This window comes from Saccostrea cucullata, unplaced genomic scaffold (genome assembly GCF_032062105.1).
Source record: "Saccostrea cucullata isolate Sc308-1 unplaced genomic scaffold, CSIRO_AGI_Scuc_v1 ctg1483, whole genome shotgun sequence".
Lineage (NCBI taxonomy): Eukaryota > Metazoa > Mollusca > Bivalvia > Ostreida > Ostreidae > Saccostrea > Saccostrea cuccullata.
Genome location: NW_026932763.1, coordinates 105,952 through 132,570, shown reverse-complemented (window position 1 = coordinate 132,570; position 26,619 = coordinate 105,952). Strand labels below are relative to the sequence as shown.

The 26,619-nt window shown below is 35.4% G+C and overlaps 3 protein-coding genes across 5 annotated transcripts in view; 2 read left to right on the top strand and 1 right to left on the bottom strand.

The window, feature by feature from the left end:
* The window catches only part of LOC134236039 (multiple epidermal growth factor-like domains protein 10), a 110,315-nt gene that overhangs the window by 24,595 nt on the left and 59,101 nt on the right, over nt 1–26,619 (top strand). The gene's annotated exons all lie outside the window — the stretch shown is intronic.
* LOC134236042 (protein draper-like) overlaps nt 309–26,619 on the top strand; it is a 38,866-nt gene continuing 12,555 nt past the window's right edge. Inside the window, exons 1-3 of one of the 3 annotated variants that reach the window (XM_062718228.1) lie at nt 309–586; nt 2,310–2,540; nt 24,266–24,520. In XM_062718228.1, the coding sequence (XP_062574212.1) occupies nt 523–586; nt 2,310–2,540; nt 24,266–24,520 (550 nt within the window). In that variant the 5' untranslated portion in view covers nt 309–522. The remainder of the gene's footprint in view (nt 587–2,309; nt 2,541–24,265; nt 24,521–26,619) is intronic. The other 2 variants (XM_062718229.1, XM_062718230.1) reach the window with 2 other exon arrangements.
* LOC134236043 (uncharacterized) lies at nt 8,507–10,801 on the bottom strand. Its single transcript, XM_062718231.1, has 3 exons — nt 10,691–10,801; nt 9,489–9,809; nt 8,507–9,288 (listed from the first exon to the last, which is right to left on the bottom strand). The coding sequence occupies exons 2-3, from the start codon at nt 9,807–9,809 to the stop codon at nt 8,641–8,643; spliced, it is 969 nt and encodes a 322-aa protein (XP_062574215.1). The 5' UTR covers nt 10,691–10,801; the 3' UTR covers nt 8,507–8,640.

Here is a 26,619-nt window from a genome sequence, read left to right as displayed (position 1 = left end):
ACATTAGAGTTGGAATTAGAGTTGGAATCAGGTGCCATGGAGGAGTGAGCGTCCCCTGCTGACCAGTCACACCCGCCGTGTGTTCCTTGTCATGATCGGGAAATAACGGAAAAAATCTGTCGTCAACTCAATGTTTAAATGATGGACTAACAGCTAGTAAGAAAAACGTCAGTCAGCATTTGTGTGAATGATAAATTGTATTTGCTGATGTGATAAACGTCACCTGTTTTAACAATCATATCCTGTCAAGGGATAAGGAAAAGAACATCGTTTATTATGTAATTGACACTATCTGAGTTTGAATGAATAGCAGATGAATCATAAAGGAAACAAACTTCCTTCCGTTTTCTCAATAATGCAAACAAGTTTAAGTAGATTTATCTTGAAAGATGAACTCATTTTATTTCATTATTATTTAGCTACCAAGGAATGTTCTGCCCTCAAAAAAGTTGAATATTCATTCTTAGTACATTTTTTTTCTAATAATTTTGCATTCGAGTTACTTTATTGATATTTATTGAAATGGTGTTAATTAGTTTTAGAATATACTTCTTAGCATTTGTAATCGGATATACACTTGCTTATGGTAAGTTTATTTTACTTCTAAAGAAAAAAATTCATTGATTTTCTTTTTATCCAGTTAATATACGTATCAGGTTTACTGGTGCCTGCCATCAGATATATTTTTATCAAGTAGAAAAACATTTATCATGTCCTATTTAATAACCTATGTTTTCAATCTTTTTTAATAAATCTATTTAATCCATATTTTTTTATTTAAAGTGATTGAAACTGTTTTCTCTTCGGTTATAAGAACGGTACGATGCATCATTACTCAATATTAATTCAATCATTTCTAAAAGTAAGCAAAAATTCCCTTTTCTTCTTTCTTTATTTTTTTTATTGGATATCTCTTTTTTCTTGTTTCTATCATCTGTCTTTAAAGTGTTGTTCTCAGCCATGACAAAATCTTTTATATTTTTATGCCCACGTGGAAGACGTTTCGGGAATAAATAGTTTTTGTCGTGTCCGCCAGTCTGTCTGTCTAGCTGTCTGTCTTTCTCTCTGTTTGTCTGGAAAAACTTTTACCCTTCCCATAAATTTTAATTTTGTGGAGCTATTTCACGTGTGTATTTCTTGTGTAGAAGTCCTTTCTTTTAGTACCTCCAAATTTGACCTATTGTCCTTGAGCTTCGAAATTGACCCACTTTTACACAAAAATTCCAAATTTTTACATTGGCCATATCTTTTGAACAGTAAATACCAGGACTGTTATACTTCAAATGAATTTTTTGTGGCGATTCTTTTCATAGAGTACCAACAACTTTAAGCTTTTGACCTTGACCTTTGAGATTTTCGTACTTATGAGAAAACTTTAAACTTGGCCATAATATGAACAGTATGGGCTAGGACTTTCATACTTCATGTATGTAATCTTTATGAGAAGATGTTTCATTACATTTCAAGAACTTTAACCTTTTGACTTTGACCTTGGAGTTTGACCTACTTTTCAAATACAATCCTGACCATAAATTTTGAAGGGCTAGAACTAGGGCGTTTATACATCACATGTTTAATTCATGTGACAAGACCTTTCATCTGATATCAAGAATTTCGACCCATTGACGTTGACCTTGGAGTTTGACCTATTTTAACACAAAAAATCAAAACTTTTACTCTGGTCCTAATTTTTAAACAGTAGATACTAGGAATTTCAAATTTCAAATATCTATTCTTTGTAGCAAAGAAACCAACAATTTTGACCTGTTGACCTTAACCTTGGACATTTCCCTACATTAAGTTTGGCCATAACTTTTGAACGGTAAGGGCTAGGGCTTTCATTCTTCACATACGTAATCCTTGTGACAAGATCTTTCATTGGATATTAACCACTTTGACCCTTTGATCTTTCTGTTTGACGTACTTTTTACAAACTTTAAGCTTAGTACGATATGTTATCTTTGAGACCAGGCCTTTCTTTAGATACAAACAACCTTGACCCTTTGAACTTAACCCCGGAGTTTACCTTACCTTTAGAAACGTTGACCTTGGTCATAACCTTTGAACAGAAGGTGCTAGTGTTTTATTATTCATATTTGTATTTCTTATGAAAAGGCCTTACTTCAGGTACCAACGTATTAATCTACATTTGAGAAAGCTGAACCCTCGCTACGTTGGTCCATACGGAGGCATCAGTATTTCACAAACACATCCTGTTTTTTTGCTTGTGTGTGTTTGTGTATTTTTTTGAAAATCTAATCTATTTGCTGTAAATATGTCACAGGAAGTAAAAATTTTTACCATTTTAGTCAATGTGGCCCTGAATAAACCAACATGGCAATCAAATCCGTATAGAAGAGAAAACATATTTGACTCAAGCAATGCCGTAGATGGTCGGACATCTGACCTGAGTGGTCGGGGCGGACAATGTACTAAATCAGCTTCAAAACACAACACTACCACCTGGTGGGTTAATCTGACGTCCATCTATAGTATACATGACATATGGATTTATTACAGGACGAATAACGATGAATGGAGTAAGTATCTTTCCTGACAGAATCATCTTAGAACATGTCTAAAGGGTTATTTCCTTTAGGTTTTAAGTCCTACTACTTAAAGATTACGTATTAATAATAATATAGTTCCTTGATTCAACACTTTTATTATTTGAATCCTTTGGCGCTCCTTTTGCAATAAATAAAAAGAAAAGAAAAAGAAAATAATAAAAAAGAGCTTTGTTACTTTTTTCCCCCTAAGACAATTTTTGAAATACATTTTTTGCATTTTTTAATATTTTTCCTGAAAAAAAACAACTTTGTGGGTGTTGAAAAAAATTTATCTCAGAAAAGTGAAACTCAAACGAATGGTAACTTGAAATTTATTTTATTAAGTGTGGCGATATTAGGGCACGGCTGTTATTAGTAACTTGCTTTCAAATACAAAACAAACAAAATGGGCAATGGGCAGCCAGCAACGAGCATGCCCCAAATCAAATGCACAAACAACATTCAACATCAAATACAATCAAATAGTAAGGTCATGACCAAAGGTCAAAGTTCATATAGTGGTGGGTCAAAGTTTATACAACATCAAAGTTCAAAGTTCACATTTTATCGCAATCAAACAAGTTCAAAGTTCACAACAACATCCAAGTTCAAAGTTCACCATATATATCTAGAAAGCATTGACCCTGGGAGGTGCAGAGGTCAAAGCTTACAATATATTTATTACCAAATGCCGCTTATACGCCACAAGTTCCCTGAGATGAGGATCAGAATGAAACTCATCCAGGGAACTCCGCCATCATGGTGGGGGTAGAGCGGCATATACGAACAGCCGTACCCAGGACCCTTGTTAATTACGAAAGCAGGATTGACCATGCGCAACGATAGCCTCAAGTCCCCCCTGGAGAGAGTTTAGAAATATGTTATTTCCCAACGAGGACATGTGTACCCCGTCGTGTAAAAACAAGGCCGGATCAGGTTTAATGTCTGTATGGCGGATTATTGCGCCCCCAGATTGCAAGACAATTGCAGCTATACCAGAATTAACCCGTTTGCGTGCATTTTCCATAGCTTTTAACCCTAGTAATGCTATATATAATACAAAGTGAAAAGGCTGTGAGCTGAATATTTTTGCCTAGTTTTGAAAGAAAAAGAGGTGGTTTGTTTAAATCAAATTTATTTAGTAACAATAATAGTAATATAGACATATTATACATCAAAATGTTCAGCAGACTTTTAGCTTCTATTTCAAACATGTTATAATACAATATATTTGTATATATACAGCTGTACAGGTAATCTCCAGGTAGATACAGGTAAAAACATAAAAAAAAATAGATTTTAAAAGAGAAATATTATTTTTTAAATCAAATCAATCAATATTTTATGAGAAATTAATAAATTAATAATTAATTGATAATTTTCTTCATTCAATTACAGAACAGGTATGTATTTTTCAACAGGTATAATCCATTTCAACAACCAATGAAAACGACTGAATAACTTTAAATATGCAGCTAATTAAATACATATAAATAAATAAATAACTTATAACATATAACATGAATAATACAATAAATACATAATATGTCATGATAAATAGATATGGTAGTATTTAATGTATCCACACATAATTTTCACACCTGAACAGGTAATAATTATATACATGTATATATATTTAGGTAATCTTCAGGTAAATACAGGTAAAAACATAAAGAAATAGATTTTAGAAGAGAAATATCATTTTTTAAATCAAATTAATCGATATTTCATTAGAAATTTATAAACTGATTAATTACAGATAAATAAATAAATAAATAAATAAATAAATAATTTATAACAGATAACATGAATAATACAATGAACACATAAAATGTCATAAGAAAAAGGACAGGAAAGGAATCTAGTTATCAATGTGCCTTGTGCATTGATCCCTGTTTCAAACTTTAAATAACTTATAACAGATAACATGAATAATACAATGAACACATAAAATGTCATAATAAATAAATTCTTTGGATGGATTTGTATCCGCACATAATTTTCACATCTGAACTGAAATCTACTCGTCGACCATCACACGCACCTTGTATGCAGCTATGTAGTCTTTATGTGTGTGAAAAAGTTTGAAGCAGGGGTCAACGCACAAGGCAGTCAGACACTTGTCACACTGATAGCTAGATTCCTTTCCTGCTCTTTTCCTTTTTTCACCAACTGATTCGAGCCTCTGCCTCTCTGCCACCGAGCACACGACACAAGCACGGGTAATGTTTTTCTTTAAGCCTGTTCCAACGATCTTCATGGGGAAGTGCTGCCCCTGCAGTCTCATGATGGGTTCTGCTGCAGTGCTAGGCCTCCCCACAGGCTTTGTACACATTCCTGGGACACATGCTCTATTAACGGACTGCACAAGTTCGGTTACAAGTTGTTTTCGGAAAACTCTGTGAAGCATAGGTTTCCTTGGAGTTAGGGTCTTGTAGCACAGGTAAGCATTCAAAGTAGCTAGAGAAATCACATGGAAAATCACGCGCTTCCACCACTTCAGGGTCCTGGCATTGAAAGTAGCGTAAGAAACCATTTGATCAGACCGATCTACGCCTCCCATATACTTGTTGTACACATTAACGATAGCAGGATTTTCGATGGGTGTTCCTGTTCGTGGTGCCACTCTTCCACAGGGGGCTTTTGCAGCTTCCTCGATGGTAGATAACAGGTAAACAACTTTACGGTCATGGTACTTCACAAGAACAAGTTCATCATTGCACATACTGAACATGTTACCTTTGTCCACCTTTTTGTCCTTTATCCGCTGCGGAATTCCCTTCCGGTTAACTCGTAATGTTCCAGTGGCACCACACCCGAGCACAAACAAGTCTGTGTAAAGCTGTGGTGAACTATAATAATTGTCCATGTACAAAATGTAACCTTGTCCAAAGTATCCTCGCATCATGTCCATAACTAAGTCGTATGTAGCCCCATTTGCACTAGCAGGTGTCTCCGATTTCCCAGTATAAAGTTTGAAACGTAAACAATACCCAGTCACTGCATCACACAACATGTAGGCCTTGATCCCATACTTCTTGGGTTTGTCTGGATTGTACACACGAAAAGACAGATTTCCTCGCCACGGTACCATCCCTTCATCCAAAGACAGATGTTGGTGTGGACGAAACACAGTCCCGAATGAAGAAATAATGTTTTTGTAAAGGGATCCGAGTTTGTATAGAGGGTTGTAACCCGCGTTTCCTCGACGTACCTGTGCGCTGTTATCTGCCAAATGAAAGAAGCACATGAGGAGCCAAAACCTGTCCCTTGGCATTAATGACGGAAAAAACGGTGTGGTATTCACCTCCGATGTCGTCCAATACTCGGAAATGTCCAGCTGAACTACTAAACCCATCGCAATCGTAATTGCGATAAACACCTTCATTTCATCCACTGTGGTTTTGACCCAGTTACGAAATCGGGAAGAAGGCTTGAGGTTTCCCTCATTTCGTTGTAGATACTGCTCCGCATAGCGATTAGTTTCGTCTGCCATAGTCTGGAAATCATCATCCTTGATGAATAGGTTGAAAAAATCAAGTGGCGAACGTTGATCATCTGGCATTTCAACATTTAGTCCAGGGACGCCTGTGAAGCCCATGTCAGTGCGAGGTCGGTCACCATCTTGCCAGTTTGCCATGAAATTATTCGGATTTTCGTTGACTTCTTCATCGGAACTGTCGGCCAGATCATCAGACTCAAATCCCTCAAACTCTTCGTCACTTTCATCGTCGTTAAATAATTCGTTGAAGAAGTTTTCATGTTGTGGTAAGAACGCCGCCATTTTGGGTCACCCATAAATAAACTCGCAACTACACACTTGTTTTAAATAACAACCAATCAGATTTTAGCTACGTCACTGAGCTAGTTTTAACCCCAAACGTATTACCAAATAAGGAAAAGGTTTTTATTAGACTTTATTTCCATTGGATGTTTAAAAATACGTTATAAAAATATGCTAATGAACAATATGTCGTAACCCGGAATATTCCGGGTTCAGCTCACAGCACATGCATTCGAAACCCGGAATATTCCGGGTTCAGCATTACCATGAGGGCACATAGTGTAATCTCAAGTCAATATTCAATTTCCAAACTGTCTGGAATATATTTTTCATTATATCAGCCAAATGCCGGTCCCGTGACCTTTGATTTTCCCAAGCATGCAAGACTGCGGTATTGTCAACATGGATGTCTAATCTGTGGTCTTTGATTTTCATCGCTAAGGACTTGAGGGCAATGTCGACAGCTGATGCTTCCTTAAGATGAATCGGTCTATCATCCTCGTTTGACCAATAGTCTCCAAAAGATAGACCCTTGTCTTGGCCTGACATAAGGGAGATTCCATAACGGAAAGAGGATGCATCCGTTGACAGTGACATTTGAAGATGTTTCTCTTGTCTCCAAGGCGCGAAGCCTTCCCAGTCGTCCAAAAACCTCCAGTGTTCGATCTCTTGTCGCAGCTCACGAGAAATGATTGTTTGTTTACTATTCTTCATGCACAGTGATATCGCGAAATTCATTTCCCTTGTATATAATTTGGCACCTGGTATAACGATTGCCATTGATATACATTTCCCGGCGAATCGTTGAAGTGTTTTAACATCAACTTCATTTGTTTGCAAGATACTCTCTCGTATTCTGATGAATGATTTCTTTTTATCCAATGGAAGTAAGTAGGCCTGTTTAGTAGAGTCAACTAAAAAACCTAAGTATCGGACTACTGTAGTTGGGATAAGCTGGCACTTTTTGATAGCTAGTGTATATCCTAAGGCTGTTAATTCGGTCACAATAAGTTTCACCATTTGTAACGGACAAGCTTGTTCTTGAATTTCTGATTGAACATATTGCTGACACACTGCAAGCCTGTCATCAATGTACTAAACCATATGAATACCTTTCTCTCGAAGATATGATGTGATTTGCATCCCAATCATTTGATATAGGTAGGGAGAGGCTTTCCAACCAAATGGTAGGGTTGTGTATGTGTAGACCCATCCCCCAAACTGAATTCCAAAGTACGTTTCTGATTCTCTGGTGAGTTTAATATGATCGTATCCGGATTTTTCATCGCAACACATCATGTAAGCATGTTCCCCAACAAGTCTATGAACGTCTTTAAGTGTATCTAATGTGAAGGGTAAATCCTTAGTCCACAAGTTCAAAAAGCGCTCGTCATGACAGAGTCGTGGCTTATTTGGCTCCACTGTCAAAGGCATGATAATCTGAGGGAGACAGCTTGTTCCCACCCTTCCCCATAATCTCAATGAACCATTCACTAGTCTCTCACTTATTTCTTCTCTAATAAAATGAACAAAGTTTCTGCAAGTTTTAGAATTTTGAAAATACTGTTTTGGTGGGAGTCTATTATCATATGATTGCCCCTTGAAGTTTCCCTTGAACGGACGCAGGAAGGACCTAACATCTATGCCATTATTGACCCAATTTTGAATTGTAGTTGACATTTTGTCCGAGTTTCTTTGAGTTATACGCAACCATTCATCTTTGTGTTTGTGAATTTCACCCGAAATGAATCGATCAGGATTTCTTACAGACAAATGCAGTAAATCGCTGTAAGAATCCATAAATACTTGTCCATCTGCATGGATTGTTGGCTTGGAACCGTATTCTCCCAATGTCGTCCAAGTAGGATGCTCTCTCTTACGTAAAATAATTTCCTCTGGGTTAAATTCGTCACTTTTCTCCCAGTCAGGAACGTAAATGTTAAATTCCTGCAAACATGAGATATTTATTATTACTAATAATTATACCTCTGATTTGAGCATCATCTACTAGGATAACATGGGAAAACATGATCCCAAACCATCAATCCACGTGAGAGTACTCACTAGGGCTTCAGTGTCCCCGGATATCAGGTATTGGGATAACAAATACCAATAACACTCATTTCATTTTATATGTAATTAATTCTACTTTCAGACTGAAAACACACTACATGTACATGTATTCAAATCATTGACAAGTGATAATTAATATCATATTTTACTTAAAGAAATTACCAATAAATGTACATTTCAAGTCTGAGAAATTAATTAAAATTGACTAAATCCGTTCTTTAAAATTGTCTGATGTCATTGAGAATTCATTTTTCCTCTCGCAGCCTTCATTTTCGTACAGTCTCGGACATAGTGGTCATTTGCCCCGCAGAATAGACAGCCGGTCCTCGGTTGCCGATATGGAGCGCGCTGGTATCGGCGGTACCCATACTGAGAACCCACTCCGTGCGAACCAGGTACAAAATTGCAGTGTGGTGGAATATATCCCATGTAGTTTGGTTGACCATATAGATTCAATAGTGGAGATTGAGTTTGAGTTGGAGTCTTCTCCGTTTCCGACGGTTTCGTTTCGGGTTTTGATTTGATAGCTTTAGACAGCGCTTTACCTACTATATCAGACGCTTTGCCTCCAAGGACACTTAGACAAAAGTTTGGGACATCAATTTTGTCTTGATTTAAATTAGCCTGTCGGGAAAGCTCATCAAACACGGAGGCCTCATCATGGCCCTTCCGCCTAGTTATTCTGGCGAGCTCATCCAAAGAAACAAGGAGAAGAGGGATACTAGGGCTGCTTTGAAGTGCCAAACTCCTCACCTTTTCTTTCACATTCTCTATTTCTTTGTCCTCTTCATTTTTCTGACTTTTCTCAAGTTCTTGTAGTCTCTTCTCAACGCTCGGTGCCGACTTTCCTTTCTTGGCAGGTGGCTCTTCCGGCTCACTCTCCTGTACACAAATAATTGTGAAAATCAATCAAAATGAAAATCGTTTATTTATTTATTTATTTATTTTTTTTTTCTTTTCTTTTTTTAATAATTTTATCTACACAAGTATAATTCATGGAATAAGGAATATTGATTAAGACATCCCGTAGTTATGATGCTAGTAATAATTACACTAATTATCATTACAGTTTAACTGTTTACCTTGTTCTCGGCGGCTAATTCTTGGCCAGCTGGTTGGCCGAACTCATTCGCCCTTAAGATAACTAGATGGAGAAGCGTCCTTAAATTCTCGTCTGACATCTCTCTACCAGCCGTCTGCAGGCAGTCTTTTTCCGACTCTCCGGTCAACTCCCTGACGGCGTTAATTACTTCCTCTTTGTCCATGTCTTCAAGCGGCGTGTTAATTTTGTACCGTGCGAACTGCTTCACCGGCTGTTCTAGTCCTCGCAGCTCTTTGATGACGGGGAACAAGTCTTTCCCCCGCAGAGAGTGTCTCCGCTTTAAGACAGTCGGAGGAGGCATCTAGTAATGAGAAAATACATGAAAATGATTACCACATTTAACTTAATATGCTAGACGTTCATCTTAATATCATCTGATCATGTTATATCTATAAATCTTTATAATCATCATGATTCGGCCTCTCGCATCATTACTTAAAGAGCCATAATTCATATAAACAATATACTGTATATTTATATCTATTCTTAATAACTTTCGTATATTAAAGATTTTATTCAATAGTCGTGGATAGCCCGGGCCCTTCACTGGCATTGAATTTTCAAGCAGCTTATCTTCATAAACTAGTATCTCCTAATATCTCATTAATTAGCTTATAGACAAACTCTATATTTTGATTATCATCATCATTTAGCGGCTTTTCAAACTTTCATGTGTTTTACACGCCGAAGTGGCTTTTAACTTTCTACATTTCATTCAACAATATGTTTTAAGCAGCAGGAAAAATTCTAAAGCCCTCAGCGGCTTAAAAGTTAATGCATTTGATATCAATAAATCTACCCTCAGTGGCAGTAAAATAACAGCGACAGGAAATGTTCAATAGCCCTCAGCGGCTTCAAATTCCATGCATTAAACTTTTGCCCTCAGCGGCAGTAAAATGTTTAGCCCTCAGCGGCTTAAAATTCCATGCATTAAACTTTTGCCCTCAGCGGCAGTAAAATAGTTAGCCCTCAGCGGCTTAAAATTTCATGCATTAACTTCTGTCCTCAGCGACAGAAAATGTTTAACAGCCCTCAACGGCTTAAACTTTTGCCCTCAGCGGCAGTAAATTTATCTATTAGCCCTCAGCGGCTTAAAATTTTATGCATTAACCTCTGCCCTCAGCGGCAGGAAATTTTTAACAGCCCTCAACGGCTTTTGTAAATTTAGAATTAATATATTACCTATCCTTGTTTGTCTTTTCTTCTTAACACTGGCTATACACGTCTTATTTGTTGCTCTGCAAGTCGTCAAGTGATGGTGCTCCTTGTTATCAGCCGTTCTCAGTGGGGATCCCGGAATATTCCGGGTTCAGCATTACCAGGGTTAAATTTGCCGAATAGCCCCATTGAAGACGAGGAAGGATAAATGACCATATAATCCTAATGTTTCGAAAGTGATTCATTAAAAATAAAACCAACTGCTTTGCCACAACCCTTATTTTTCTGATCGATACATTGCCCAAATCGTTCCCCCCACAATGTATAAGAATGAAATTAGGTACAGGGCCCACCTTTTCCAGAGTTCTTATCTTTTGTCTTGTTTTACTTAACTGGAGGCCACTATAACCCTGCCACCACAGGGAGATGTGCTTTCTTTCTAGTGTCAAATTTGTACCACCTGGTCTTAATACAGCTTCCAAAAAGGCGTGCTTGATTATTGATGAACCCACCAACCATATAGTCTGTGTATCTAAAATTAAATTAGAACTTTGGTATGCGAATGTAGGATTTGTAAGCATCAGATTTCCAACGACCAGATCTCTGAATGTCATTATTTGAATATCCTTTTAACGCGAGATCAGTACTTGCGCCAATACGAAAAGAGTGAGATTTGTAACCCGAGATACCAGGTAAATTCAGGTGCTTTACTGCCTTACACAGTACCCCCGTAAATTGATAACGAGTGAGTGGGGATAAGTCGAAGTGTCGAAATAATGGACCTGATCCCTTTGGACGGATGCTGACGTATTTGGTAATGAGCTGATATGGACATACTACACCCCCCCTGCTTATCTATTTGTAGTACTGCGCCTCTACCTAACTGATCCGTTTTCGAGTGCTGGATAGTCAGTGAGAGAGATTGTGTTTCGTGATTTATGTTCAAATGGTCAATTTGAATTGTATTTTGTTGATCACCTTTGCTTGTATTAACTGTTAATTCGCCCACTCTAAAAAACCCATGAAAGGCCAGGGAGAATGCAGCAGAGAAAAGAGCTGTTTCAAAAGCATTGGTACATATTATGGGCAGAACCTGAATAATATTTATCAAAATTGTTTTCGTTATTGGCAATCTCGTATCTGCTTTATGTTTCAAACGTTTCATACCCTGCAATAACTTTGTAACCAAGAATTCCGGGGTTGGATCGTGAATACTCTGCAATTTACAATAGAATGAAATGGCAGACAAGTATGACCTCACGGTACCATATGAAAGACCGGATGATGATGAATGCAAAACGAATTGCACGACTGAGTTTAATGTAGGAGGCCATGGCGTACAATCAAGGAGTCTACATACTTTGTAATAAGCTGCCATTCCAGCACGATGAGATTTATGTGTGTTTTCAGATACTGAAGCGTCTAAAAGTTTAGCAAACTCAGGCTGGAGATGATGTTGCGGAATGATAGGGGCACTGGGCAAGGATGTGTCCTGGCATGTGGAGCTGCTTGTCGGAATCTGGCCCACTGCTTACGAGAAATTGAGTCAGCTACTACATTGTCTTTACTTGATATGTAAACTGCACGAAACAAGATATTATATTTCATAGAAGCAAGTACCAATGATCTAAGTAGGGTCATGACCCGCTCTGATTTGGAGGTGAGCTTATTTAATATAGCGACTACCGCTTGATTATCTATATGGAGAATTATCTTTTTATTAGCTAGTTTGTTACCCCATAAATAAATAGCCAAGACCACCGGAACTAACTCTAAAAGGGTCATGTCTCTAAGTACTTCATTGGACGCCCAAGTTTCTGGCCAAGGGTAAAAACACCATTCCCCATTGAAATAAGCACCACAACCTAAGTAAGACGAACCAGAACTATCTGTATAAAAATTAATGTTGTTGTCTGACGTCCACTCATTATCTAAAAAATACACAGTCCCATTAAATGACTCAAGAAAACTAATCCACATGTACAAGTCCTGCCGCATTGACTGAGTTATCCTTATGCGATAATGTAATTCTGAAATTCCTATTGTAGCATTATAAAGCCGACGCAGAAATGCCCTACCTGGTATTATGGCTCTTGTAAAGAAATTCAGTTTACCTAAAACAGATAGTATTTGTTGGAGTGTTGTCTTGCGTTGAACGACAAGATGGTGTAAAATACCCAGTATCTCCACGCATTTTGAATTGGGGATCTTAACTAACATATGATAAGTATCTATCTCAAAACCTAAAAACGTCATAACCATAGTAGGGCCTTCAGATTTGTCCTCGGCAATGGGAACACCTATTTCATCACAGACGCCTTGAAAATTCGACATAAGTTCTTGACAAGAATGGGCATCCCTCCCAGCAAATATAAAATCATCAAGATAGTGATCAATTGTTGATGTTTTAGATCGCTGTATCGTAGCCCACTGCAAAAATGTAGAAAATTCCTCGAAAACCTTACACGAAATGGAACACCCCATAGGTAAACATTTGTCTATGAAATAATTACCCTGAAATTTAAAACCAAGAAGATCAAAATCGCCGGGAAATATTGGGAGAAGTCGAAATGCCGATTTTATGTCCCGCTTACCTATGAAAGCCCCCTTCCCTAATTTAGCAATCATCTGAATTACTGAATCAAAGGATGAATATTGTACAGCAGTCTCACAAGGATCTATGTAGGAATTCACACTACTAAACTTCGGAAAAGAGAGGTGAGTTATTAGACGCCAGCCCGAATTATCCCCCTTAGGCACTAACCCAATTGGAGATAACCTAAGATTAGAAATTGGTATTTGCGTGAAGGGACCCTGTATCCTCCCCATTTCAATTTCTTTGTCGATTTTCTCCTTAAGTTCATTCGGATGTTCGTCCGCGGATTTCAAATTATTACATTGAATTGGTAATCTGGGCCCATGATAATGGAGTTTAAACCCTTGAGAGAATCCTTGAATTAGCCGATTTGCTACAATTTTGTTAGGATAGTGGACGAGACATTTTTTAAGGGCGTGTGAATTAATAGGAGTTGAACCTAGACGCCATAGATTGCGGACTGCGGAATCTTGGTCTTGTGTCGGTTTGGCGCTGGGTGTTGCTGTTGGAATACCCCTTATAGTTGGTATTTGCATTGGTGGAATACCCTTTATACATGTAGTTGGTATTTGCATTGGTGGTTTGTGTACGGAAACCTGACTGTCCAAAGAATTGACCATTTGAATTTTGTTGGCGAAATGTTTGTGCAGACCCAGTGTTTGGGGCTTGTACACTAGTAATACAATGTATCAGTGGATGGTTACTGCCACAGCGAAGACAGCTGTGCTTATACGTGCATGGAAATTTGTCGCAGGACCCCTTGAAATTGAAATTGTAACATTTACCATTATTTGTTTTGGGTTCATTTGTCACGTTATAAGCAGGGCCAGAATGCATGTACATTAACCATAATTCTGAGTCAACTTCGCCCCATGATGATGAAGGATTTTGCTCCTTACGCAGCCTAAACTGAGTATCATATTCTTTCCAAGATAGAGACCCCCTGCTAACACCCATTCTTACGGTCTGTATGTACTTAAGCAGGTCAAGGGTCTTGGCGGGATGTGCACTCAAGTACACGCTTGCAAATATGAGCATAAGATCAGTCCATTGCTCTATGTTTTCTACCTTTTTTGAGTTGAGATCTTTAGAAATTATCTCCCCCATACTATTTATAACTAATTTCTTTTCATCAGACCCCGATTTTGGTGTTACCAATGTGGCCAAATCAATATACTGCCCCCAATAATACGTTGCTTGATTGTGCTAGAAACATTCGTACCAATCATATGTACTGATGGGACAGAAACAGGGGTGGTGCCCACATCTGCTGAAGTTGAAATCAATGTTCCAGGCGTAGGCAGTGCAAGGGATTGCCCTGAACTTCTTGTCAACATGGGTTGAGCTTCCGCTACAGAAGAATTTGCTGGAGCCTGGGCCGGTGGTATTGGTACTGGACATCCTGCCGACACCGACGACGAGTACGTCTGGGAATTCACTGTAGCCTGACTACTACTTCGTGGCTGCTGTGAGACAGTCGCTGATGGTTGAGCCATTCTGCGCTTCTTAGCTCTCGGTGGCATCGTGTACATTGATTGCAAGAAACAGAAAAGAAAATTAATTAATTTTTTATTTATATATTATATATTTTTATTTATTTATTTTATTCTATTTTTTATTTCTTAGAAAAGAAATTGAAATTCATCAACTGTTAATTCTTACATGCTAATCTATTCTTATATAAATATATATATATATATATTTTTATCTCCCCTTGATATAAAAACGTGTCTGATCAATTTGTAAAACAAAGAAAATTTAATATAAACCAAAGCACTACGATATAAATCCTAACGATCGAGATTAATGACTTAGCAATCCTTATATCGTATCACATACTTACATGATATAATCTGTTTAATGAAAAGTTATTTATTTAGTGGTCGGCAAATTTTATGCAAAATGGCCACAACAGACGCTAGAAATAATTGGCCACCCATTCTCAATATAAGGGCACAAATGCCTCTCTGATTTTTTTAAAAAATGAAGTTCAAGATAACAATTTTTCTATCAATTCCTTTGAAAGAAAGTATCTGAAGATTTTGTTTCCAGATTTTTTTCATCAAATTATAATACATGGAATAATGACAAGACAATAAAGTAGAGGGTGATTTTATTCAGAAATGTAGCTTGAAATGTACGTTACTCTTTCTTCAATGTCCAAAAAAATATGTCAAAAAAAATGTAGTCATTAAACTCACAATTGGAATATCTCATCTTAACACCAGCACATCCTACCAACTCTGTCAGCAACATATTTTCGCGGCATACGAACGTGCGTTTGATTTTTCCTTTCAAAAAACAAAGGTCACTTTTTGATCCAGATGTATAAAAACACTTTTCAAATATATGCTTTAAATTCTTCTCTCTGTTTTGTTAAGAGCGATCAGTTTGGAATCTTGTCATTTTTAATAGATACTGAAACCTAACATGTACATGTAGTAAAATTCTATTTTGTAGTTACTGTCTTTTTTAACATATATCCATGCCGATTTAGAAAACTATGTAAATGTAACGTACATTTCAAGATATATTTCTGTTTAATAAAAAGCTTAAAATTCATCTAAAATTCATTTAAAAATTCATCGCTTTGTTTCAGTTTATTCCAAAAAAGATTCTCTATGTAATCACATTGTGTAATATGTCACAATCACCACTATAAAGACACGATTGCCTCAGAATATGAGTAGGTAACGTACATTTCAAGCTTGTAATAATATGTAAATTAGTAATAAGAAAATATTGAAAAAAAAGCAATTATTGACATAAAAATCATATCAATGAAGCGTTTTAAGGCAGTGATATAAGAAATCATAATGTAACAAACGAGGTTATTGTCATCAACTACATGACTGTCACGTCACTTCGGTAACGTTCCTTTCACATATTATTGGGGAGTCCCCTCCACCTCAGTTCATTACCATTCGTGTGTGCTGTTTCGCTGAAATTGACACCGGTCGTAGCCTAGTTACTTCTAACTGTGTGCAAGGGTACAGACAAAAAAATATAAGAGTCAGATGTATTTTGCTATGATCTAACAAATGTTCGTGTTTGGTCATTGAAACTTAACATAAATCTATTCCGAATATATCCATCGACAGTCTTGTTAACAATTTCATTTAGTATGTTGCAACATCGTTTTTCAAAACACAAATATACGTGCTTTTCAGCAGATCTGGAAAAATATAACCCAAAATGCAATGATTCAAACAAAACTGAGTATTCAGTATTTGAAATGTACGTGACCGTCTTGTGTTTTGGGTTTATTTGTTTTGTTTCCCTTTTTTTTTTTTTTTTTTTTTTTTTTTTTTTTTACCAATTGTAAGCCTATGCATACCTTGTTTTAAATTATCAACAACAATTCAATTAATATTGACGAAAAGTCGCATATGAAAAGTAAACAAACTGCAAAAAGGTTGCCAAAGATGAATTTAAGACACTTAGAAATAAATTTTCTAGCATGTGGTAACAGTTTAAAACATTTACGAGGATTGGGGGTGCATTTAGATGGATTTATGTGGCCAGTTGTCAAATGGATTGTAACGATAATTTTGTTCCGCTCGTGTAAACGCAATTCATTGACTAAATTTAAAAAAAATGTCAGTTAGAAATACATAAAATGTACGTTACCATACGTAACGTACATTTCAAATATAAAAATTATTTCTCTTCCACAAGCATACGTTAGACACGCAATATATTGATACTATTTGAACCTGCATATCATAAGAAATGCATCATACAGGTTTCGTATTCAGAAATATATACCAGGTATCAAAATTATATTGCATAATAATTGACCTTAATATATTTTTTTCCTAAGCAGAGACGTTTCTTTTCATTAATTTTGGGATTTAGCCGACCTCCAACCTTTGAAACTTTCCTTTGTGTACACATTCGAGTGTGTGAAAGTATTAGAATACATGAAAATTCGTGCGAGATTCACTTAATTCGAATTTCATGGTAACGTACATTTCAGTCACGTACATTTCAAATGATCACTTTTCATGTAAAAAATAATTTTTAATTGTGTTAAGCAAAACGTCTTTGCCAGTTTACAGGATACAAGGGGTTGCTTATTCAGAGTCGTCTCATATTTTCTACTTAATATGTATTCTTAATGGAAGAATATAGGTAACGTACATTTCTTTCTTATCTCTACGATTGAAAATGCCTTTCATTCCGTAAACATATTTATAAAAGTTGCACAAGTTCTTCAATTTCATGTTATATTATCTAAGTAGGAGTAATTAATCCTTTGAAATTTCAAATTTAGCCCATCAATAAATAAAGGAGAACAAAACTATCAGGTGTATAATCTTTGTGTTTGCTTGTAATGTGGTTGAAGTAGAATTAAGCGACAGGGACATTGCACAAAAAAAATTATTTATTATCACAAAGAAAATGTATTTATTGTTAAGAAAAGAAATATATATGATACAAGGTTTAACTTATCAGAAAATTTTTACTTGAGAATCAAAACTATATATTACACAGAGGGGATTCAGAATAATATTTGCCTCGGCGACAGTAACGTACATTTCAAATAGGCTACTATATTTGAATTTGGAACTCCTTAAATACCCTTTCAGATCGATAATTATATGAATTCTTATTCATTGTTATATGACTATTTATAATGTTGATTTAAAAATTACATCAGTGGTATTTCTTTTAAATGAAAATGAGGCGACATTATTTGAGCCCTTATATTCCCCATTTTCAAAAGGTGAGTTATTTCCCCTGAAAGGAACTCTTTTACTGTGTTTAATACGCATGCGCTATAAATAAAGTCACTTCCGCGGACGTTTTTGATGTAAACATGTTCATGGTGTAATGTATCTGTCATACGAAAAAATGTTATTGTGTTGTTAAAAAAAAGAAATCTTAGCTGATTCGTATTTTTTTAAATTGCCCACACATAGTCTCCTTCTGGATTTGTATTAATCTTTATAGTAGTATAATAAGGCGCTGTTTGAGCCCCCCCCCCCCCTTACAAAAAGATCCCGAAACAAATTACTGATAAAATGCTGATACATATTCGAATAGGCCTATTTAAAAAAAAACAAAACAAAAGATAATTTTTGGTAGTGGATGTTCTGCAGACGGATCGTCATTATTTATACAAAATGTGCAGAACAAATATAAGAATTTCAAGTTTAGTTATACAGTTTTTACGAATTAATCTAGCCTGCTGCAGCCATATTTTCTTCTGTGCGTCTCTAGGAATTTTTTGGACACTGATGACGTGTCCATCTACAGTTTTACCTCTGAAATTGCTGCATAAACAGCAGTAGTTCGTCTTCCACGACCGATATCAAGAAACTGCGTTTTTTGCTCGATTATATGTCATAGCATAGAACTTTTACTTAGAAGAACACATTTGGTGACCTATTTCATTTGAATTAACCGCGTTTCCAGAATTTGTTATTTGTAAAATAATTGATTAACTGTATATAGTATTAAAACTTTGAATGGAATTCTAAATGAATAATTTAATCTCATGTCATGTAACGAAGAAAGACTAATTAAAATAGCATCGATCTGAATTCGTGTTACATATGTCGTATAAAATCTGAGCTGCATTTAATCAAAGTTTTAGTGTAGGATCTAAGCATATGTACATGTATATTCCCGAGTAAAATACACATTTTGTTTTAGATCAGAGAATTGATAGCAGAAACACGAAATTGATACAATAATTTCCTAGCGTATTTCGCGTAAATACGTAAAACATTCTTTTCCTCAAGTCAGCAAGTGTTATCTATGTTTTATAAATCCTTTCAGTGTAAGTATTTATTTTTATAAGTTATCCTTTTTTGCAAAGTGTGTTAAAAACAATATCAGAGAGAGAGAGAGAGTCATGAAACCCCGTGTAACTGATATACATGTAATTATATTGAATTCACAATTAATATTTCTTATAATTTTTAATTTCCACTTTTGGTTCATATTCAACTGTTCAACCCATTTTCATATTCGTTCTCTGTACACGCTGTACGTACGCAACCCTCGTGCATCACCTCAGTGTCAATCAATTTTGCATGAAAGTTGATTTGAAACATTCTTATGGTCAGTTCTGAGTTCAAGTGTATAACACACTCAACTAACATCCAGCGAAATTCATCTTCCCGGTTTCACCAAAACGCTTATTAAAAACTTACATGTATTTTGTAAATTATCCTTTTTAAGACATAAATAAGATGTATCCCGTAGATTATACATGTAAGATTTTAAGAGAAAAATACAATAACGTAACATAGAATTGCAAATTTCTGATGAAGTTGTTTTCCAGCTAACAGGCACGTAGTTGCTGGCACCCCCCCCCCCTACACACACACACACAGTTTATACTACGATAAAGTTATATAAGGGAAATGTAGTATTGTATACCAAGGAATTGGTACTGAAATAAGTAGCTTTTTCGACTTTGGGCAAGGTTTTTCTTTGCTTGTCAACTTTTCCAGGTAAGAAAAAAAATAATTCTTTGCCCCCCCCCCCACTTTTAAAGACGATGCTACGTGCCTATGTAATTTGTAGAGCTTTCTAGAAAGGGGGGGGGGTAACAGACCTTTTATAAAATCGCTTATTATCTAAAAAATAATTTGCAAACCGTTTCCTTCTTTTAAAATTTTTAAATGCAGCGTGTAAGTTGATCACTATTTTGTTGGATAATCGTAATGCGTAGTCCGCGGAAGTTATGTTAGTGTAGAAGAGTTCCGATTTCGAGGGGAGATAACTCACTTTTGAAAATGGGGAATTGAGAATGGATGTGGCATGATAAAATCAAGGATCATCGGGAAATCATGAATAAATACACTTAAATTGATTGCAGCAAACAACTACCGAATAGATAACAAAAACATCCATATGTATAATAGCCATTAACTATTTTTCTAAATATCTAATTTTACAAAAAAATTGTCCTTTAAAATTGCACCAACCTCATTCATTGATTCTTTGATTGAAAAGGGATTAACGGAAGTTGACTCAGGGGGAATAACTCTAACTGATTGTAGGGATTATAGGCGGATCTAAAGCTTGTATTATATATGGGAAATGAACACTTTCTTCGATAAAAGCCTCCAATTGGAATAGAATTGGATGTGGTAATATAATGAAAATTATTTAAAAAATTGACGACTTTGTTAACTGATTTTTCAGATAGTTAGTTGGTCATATTTTTTTTCTAACTATAGGACACAGCTACTTGAAAAAGGAACGACTGAATAATCGTTGACTACTAGTAGTTTATCATGAGTTAAACCTAAAAAATTCAAAACCAATAATAAAATATCAAATATTTAGAACACAATATGTAAATTTTCTAGTCCAATCCTGTATCAGCTCGAAAGATCAATATCTGAGAAAGCCCCCCCCCCCCCCCCAACCACCACCACCATAGCAGCAACATCATACAACTCAATAACACTCTAGATATAATTTGAGTTTCAAAGAATTTAATATATTAATTGAGAGTTTAAACAATAAAAACCTTTTCAGTCACTGAAGAGAAACAATTCCAGAAATCAAAAGATCAAAATTCTGCGAAATCTCTTTTTCTGTGTTAAATCTGCAGCTAGAAATTTGCGTGGATTTCTTACACTCGAAAAGTTCGTGGACGATGTCGATATTTATTATATTGCTCACTAGAAATTTAAAATACGTACAATATAATATGTAAACATATTTGTTTTGCTGGTGTGTGAAGTTTCATTCCATTTGATTTTACTCGCACGAATCGATGTAACAGTTCTAAATTTGAATTTAAAGGATGTTTTTCGGTTTTGCTCCATTTTACAGTGAATATCACTAAACATTATTAAGTGTATTGTTTGTAACTTACTAAATTTTGACCAGCTAGGCTATAGATTTTTGCATTTTTTAAAATCTGGAAAAAAAATTGAAAAAATCGTGGAATTTAAAAATAAAATTACCAGAAAACCTTTGAATTTATTGTTAAGATATTTCTACATAATTTGGATAACATTTGAAGTCAAATAAAAAAAAATATGTGTCAGTATTCCACGAACTTTTCGAACAACCCTCGTATATGCATAAAACGGGTATTAGAGAACACCAAACACGCAAGGATCGAAGGTATATCAACGATATTAACCGTATTACTAGTTTATAAATACCATCACGTGCTCTATCTTTATTTTGTAGTTACCTCAAAGGCGGATCCAGCACCGGGGCACTGGGCGTGTGCCCCTTCCCCCATTTGATTTTTTTTAAAAATAGTGTTTATATCTTAAATCAACAGGGAAACACCTCAAATATGTTATGTGTCTTGGACCTACTTGGGGCTTTATTGCAGCCCCAGACTTCCCAGTCTTCTACTCCCCCCCCCACCCCTCCCCCTCCAACGTTTTGAAATTCCTGGAGCCGCTGAATAAATATTTAGACACAGTTTAACTGCTAGGGCATATTTCCACATTTCCTAGTTAGATATGGACGACCATTATCGGTTTATTATATTTATGTCGGGTTCCTTATATCGACACCCTATACTAGATTGGAACTTGCATCTTTTGTTAAATTGTGCTCAGCTCTTGCAAAGCTTTAAGCATCGTATTGGTAATTGTAACAACCTCCAAGTATGGCACGCCAAATTCACCAAATGAGCTAAACATATATTGTTTCACAGTTGATAAACTAGATTTATCAACTGTAAACTATAGCTAACAAACCGTTAACTATTCATTTACTATAGTTTCATCTGTAAAATTATATTTAAGGGTTGTTACCTAAATTGATTCCGAATGCTAATCTAAGTTTATATGTCTGTAATAGAATGTTTACAATAAATTTTGTTGATAAACTCTGTACAAAAATAATTTTTATCTTTCCATACGTGTGATTCGTCTGTACGATTCGTCAATTACACAGGTAATCACAAAGTAAACAACTTTACCGCTACGTGTTTGGTGTTCTCTATTAGGCACAGCAAGTAAAATCTCCGAGGAAAATTTGTGACCGCGTATATAACCTTAATTATAACCACTTGAAAAAAAGTACTTATGCAGTATATGAATCATTTTACTTATACAGTATATGAATCATTTTACACATCGCTTAAACCAGCATGTGCATGTACTTGCACACAAAATGAAATTAGACGATCACATTCATAGAATTTGCCTATCACCTCTAAAAGATGTCTCGATTTAATTAGATGAACAGTTTCAAATAACAATCAGTGTCAAACTTAGACACATTCTTAACACTCCGAGCCGTTGAACAGAGAGAAATCTTTATTTTAGATATATTGAAATCGCATTTTTACGGAACCGTTTAAGTGCTACGCAATATTTTATTTAAGTTAGAAATTCCAACTTTTATCTTGGTTATTCCAAATTTAAAGATGGTAATTCCAACTTTAATCTTTGCTTTTCCAACTGTAAAGTTGTTATCTCCCCCTTTTTATTTTAGTTTTTCCTTTTTATTTTAAACCATAACCAACTTTATTAATCTAAATATTATACACTGGAATAGACTGGTTATCAATAAATTTTCGCAACCTAGATGAGGGGGAAGGGGGCTGTTGCAGAAGAGAGGCTCATTAAGAAGGGCGGACGGGCCCATAGGGAGCTACGGTATAAAACTTGAATTATGATTAATAAAGTTAATATATACAACTACACTGAAATAAACTGGTGAGCACTTTTTATCTGTGTCAGTTAATTTATTTGTTCAGTGTCAAAATTTTATTAATTACAAATAAATATACATGTAATGGCTGCTGTAGGATCCTATTTTATGTTAGTATAAATTTCTTAAGTTATATCAAATTATAAAATGCTTTCTTTGGATGATAGTATGGGAATTAATGTCGCAGCTGTTGCAGGAAGAAAATAAATAACCCTCGTATAAAGAGACTTTCAGTTTACTCCGTAAATGACAGGATTTCAACCTTGGACATTTGAAAAAAGAGACCATATCAATTCTGTATATTCTACATGATATTTTCAGTGTAGGGCACTATCAACAACCAACTACCAATATTATATGTCTGCAACTTATTGCATTATTGGTGGGGGAGGGGGGTCGGCAAGCCACCATGCATCCCCTCCGGCTCCTACGGTCATGCGCAATAAAATTATTCCTTCTAAAATCGTCATTTTATAATAAAATTGTATCTTTTAATTTTAGTTAAATGTATAAAGCGTATCACGATTTAAGCTACAAAGTATCTCAGACAATATAATTCATAAACCCGGAAAAAAAAATTGGAATTACCAAGATAAAGTTGGAATTACCAAGATTAAAGTTGGAATTACTAACTTTAAAGTTGGAAGTACCAAGATGAAAGTTGGAATTACCAACTTTAATGTTGAAATAACCAAGATGAAAGTTGTAATTACCAAGATCATAGTTGGAATAACCAACTTTAAGGTTGGAATTACTAACTTTAAAGTTGGAATTACCAACTTTAAAGATGAAATTACAAACTTTAAAGTTGAATTTCCAACTTTAATGTAGGAATTACCAATTTTAAAGTTGGAATTACCAAGATTAAAGTTGGAATTACCAAGATGAAAGTTGTAATTACCAAGATTAATGTTGGAATTACCAACTTTTAAAAACATATTGCGTGGCACTAATACGCGTCCGTACATTTTTAATTAATAATGACAATTTCCATTCCTATGTGGATACGATATATCCTGGTGAGCTTGAAATAAAAGATACAACAGAGTCTGACACATCTCTATCATAAAGCTATTCATGATCACTTTAACTTTTCTATCGTCAACTTCCCTTACTTATGCAGCAATATATCTTCATCACCTGCATACGGAGTGTACATATTTCAGTTGATTCGAGAAATAAATTCTAAGAGACAGACGGAAACCGTAATAATAATAATAATAATAATAATAATAATAATAACAATTCTTAATTTCTGAAATACTTTTTTAATCTGTATCAAAAATTTTACATCAATAAGTAATTTCGTTTAAATATTCTATAATGAAACATATTGTATTAAACTACAGATGCAGAAAATACCTACAGAAGAAGATTTCTGGGGTTCTCTATTTATGTATCTAACACTACAGACAGAAAAGATGGTCACTTATGTTACCATGATACAAAGTATACCAGCTTTACAATACCCGCCGTCGTAAACATAACCTGTCTTGTCCATGGACAATACGTCATCTACTATAACGAAAGACTATCAGATGTAAATTATCCAGAGGGATATTCAAAGTATGCCTTTAATGAAATATGTGAATTGGAGGTTTATGGTATGTTGTATACTAATATGTAATGTAAAATAGGAAATCAAGAAGTTTTTTTTTTAATACATGTATAAAAAATATATCTAAATACATTACATTAGAACAAAATAAGCATATTGTACCGTATAGCGGTGTTTTTTTGGCGGGTGTAAAATTTGGCGTTTTGCCTACTTAAACGTATGCCAATAATTTTAGCCTAATTTATTTTAGTGGTTCAATTCAATAGTATTTCAATTCTTTTAAGATGAAAACAAAGAAGGGAATGGACTATTTTTGCGATAAATATTTAATCGGCCTACAATGCATCATAATAAGCCAAAATTAGCACCCCCGTTAAAATAACCCGCTCTATGGAATTTCTTGATCTATGTGACTTTGTTTAATATATTACACGTACTCAAAAGTTAAGGACCACTAACTTTGATATAAAAATTGAAAGTAAAAAAAAATATTTTTGATTGAATACATTCAGAATTACTAGTCAATCGAAAGTTTATGTATTATTTGTATTTATGTTACATCGATATCTCCATTCAAATACTTGTAAAACCGGTTTCTTCAAAGCCACCAATGCATGTTCGAACAACGCAGTTTTCAATTGTATCCACATCTTTGTTCTCATAAGCTTAAGTGATAGGAAAAAAATGTTTTAAGTTCGTACAATCATGCCTCGTCGAAAACTATCGGATGCTGAACGTTGGCACGCCATTAAAATGGTAAACACTGGAATTACGTATAGGAGGGTTATCGAACACTTTAATATCAGTTACACTAATTTTGCGTCTGGGACAGCGCTGGAGAAGAATTGGGGTTGTGGACGAAGCCACAAGATTGGGAAGACCCCGACAAACCACAGAAAGGGAAGATAGACTTCTAAAACGACAAGATAAACAGAGTCCTTTTAATACTGAAAACACGCTGAGAAGCAAATGGAACATCCAAGCTCGAATCAGCCGAAGCACAGTTAACAGGAGGCTAAACAAGGAATGGATGAGATTATGTTAGCCAATAAAACGTCCCAGAGAAACAAAGAAGAAAGACTACAACAGACAAGACAGCATAGGAGGTGGAACATTCGGTCATGACAGAGAATACATTGCTGATTCTTGCTTCACCCAGTAGAAGGCAGTGTTAGGGTATGGAGACACCCAAATTCTGCATACAAACAACAACATGTATTGGGAAGAAAGGCCTCTGGTGGAGGCGGAGTGACAGTGTGGGGATGTTTCTCTTTGCGTTGTAAACTGGTGTTACACATTCTTGATGGTACATTAACTGTTTAAAAGTACAGAGACAACATCCTTAACCCATTAGTTGTGCCCCATTTCGATGATCATTCATTAGCCAGTCGACCTGTACTAATGGATGACAACGCTAGACCTCAACGGGCCTGAAAATTTAAAGATTATCTTCGCAGAGAAGCCATTGAAACTATGCCCTGGCTCGCCATGAACGTGTGTGATATGAACCTAACTGAACATGTGTGATTATTTTGGTTGAAGAATTAAGCAGATGACCCCAAGTTGTGAAAACTCTCAGGAATTGAAAGACGCTTAATTCAGGAATGGAGACAGTTCCCCCAAAACCGCCTAAGATGACTTGTCCACAGTATGAGAAGGCAGGCAAAAGAACTGTACAAAAGTCGTGATGGATAGACGCATTATTAAATATCTATGCCTAAAAATGCTGAAAATTTTTTAGTCTTTAAGTATCAGTAAAGTTTGTAATGCTTACTGCTAGCCACTTTTGTCAAGATCAAATTAAAGTGAAACTTTTAAATCTGCTTTTTTGACTTGTATTCTTTTCATTGGAATATTATTATTTGAATAAAACAGATTAAGTGTACAGATGATTTCGAAACATGCATTGACTAAGGAAAGTATAGATCTACTCAGATTTTAAACCAAAAATTAAATGATTAATTGGATTGGTCTATGAAAAGGAAATGTTTAAAGAATTTTCACAGAACAAGTGATGGTCCCTAACTTTTGAGTAAGTGTATATTTGAGCTAGAGTTATTTTTAAGCACATTGATTTTCAATATATCTGGAAGTATATGTTGAAGATAAAGTAAGACGTGCCATCATCAGTAGCTGTTTTGGATG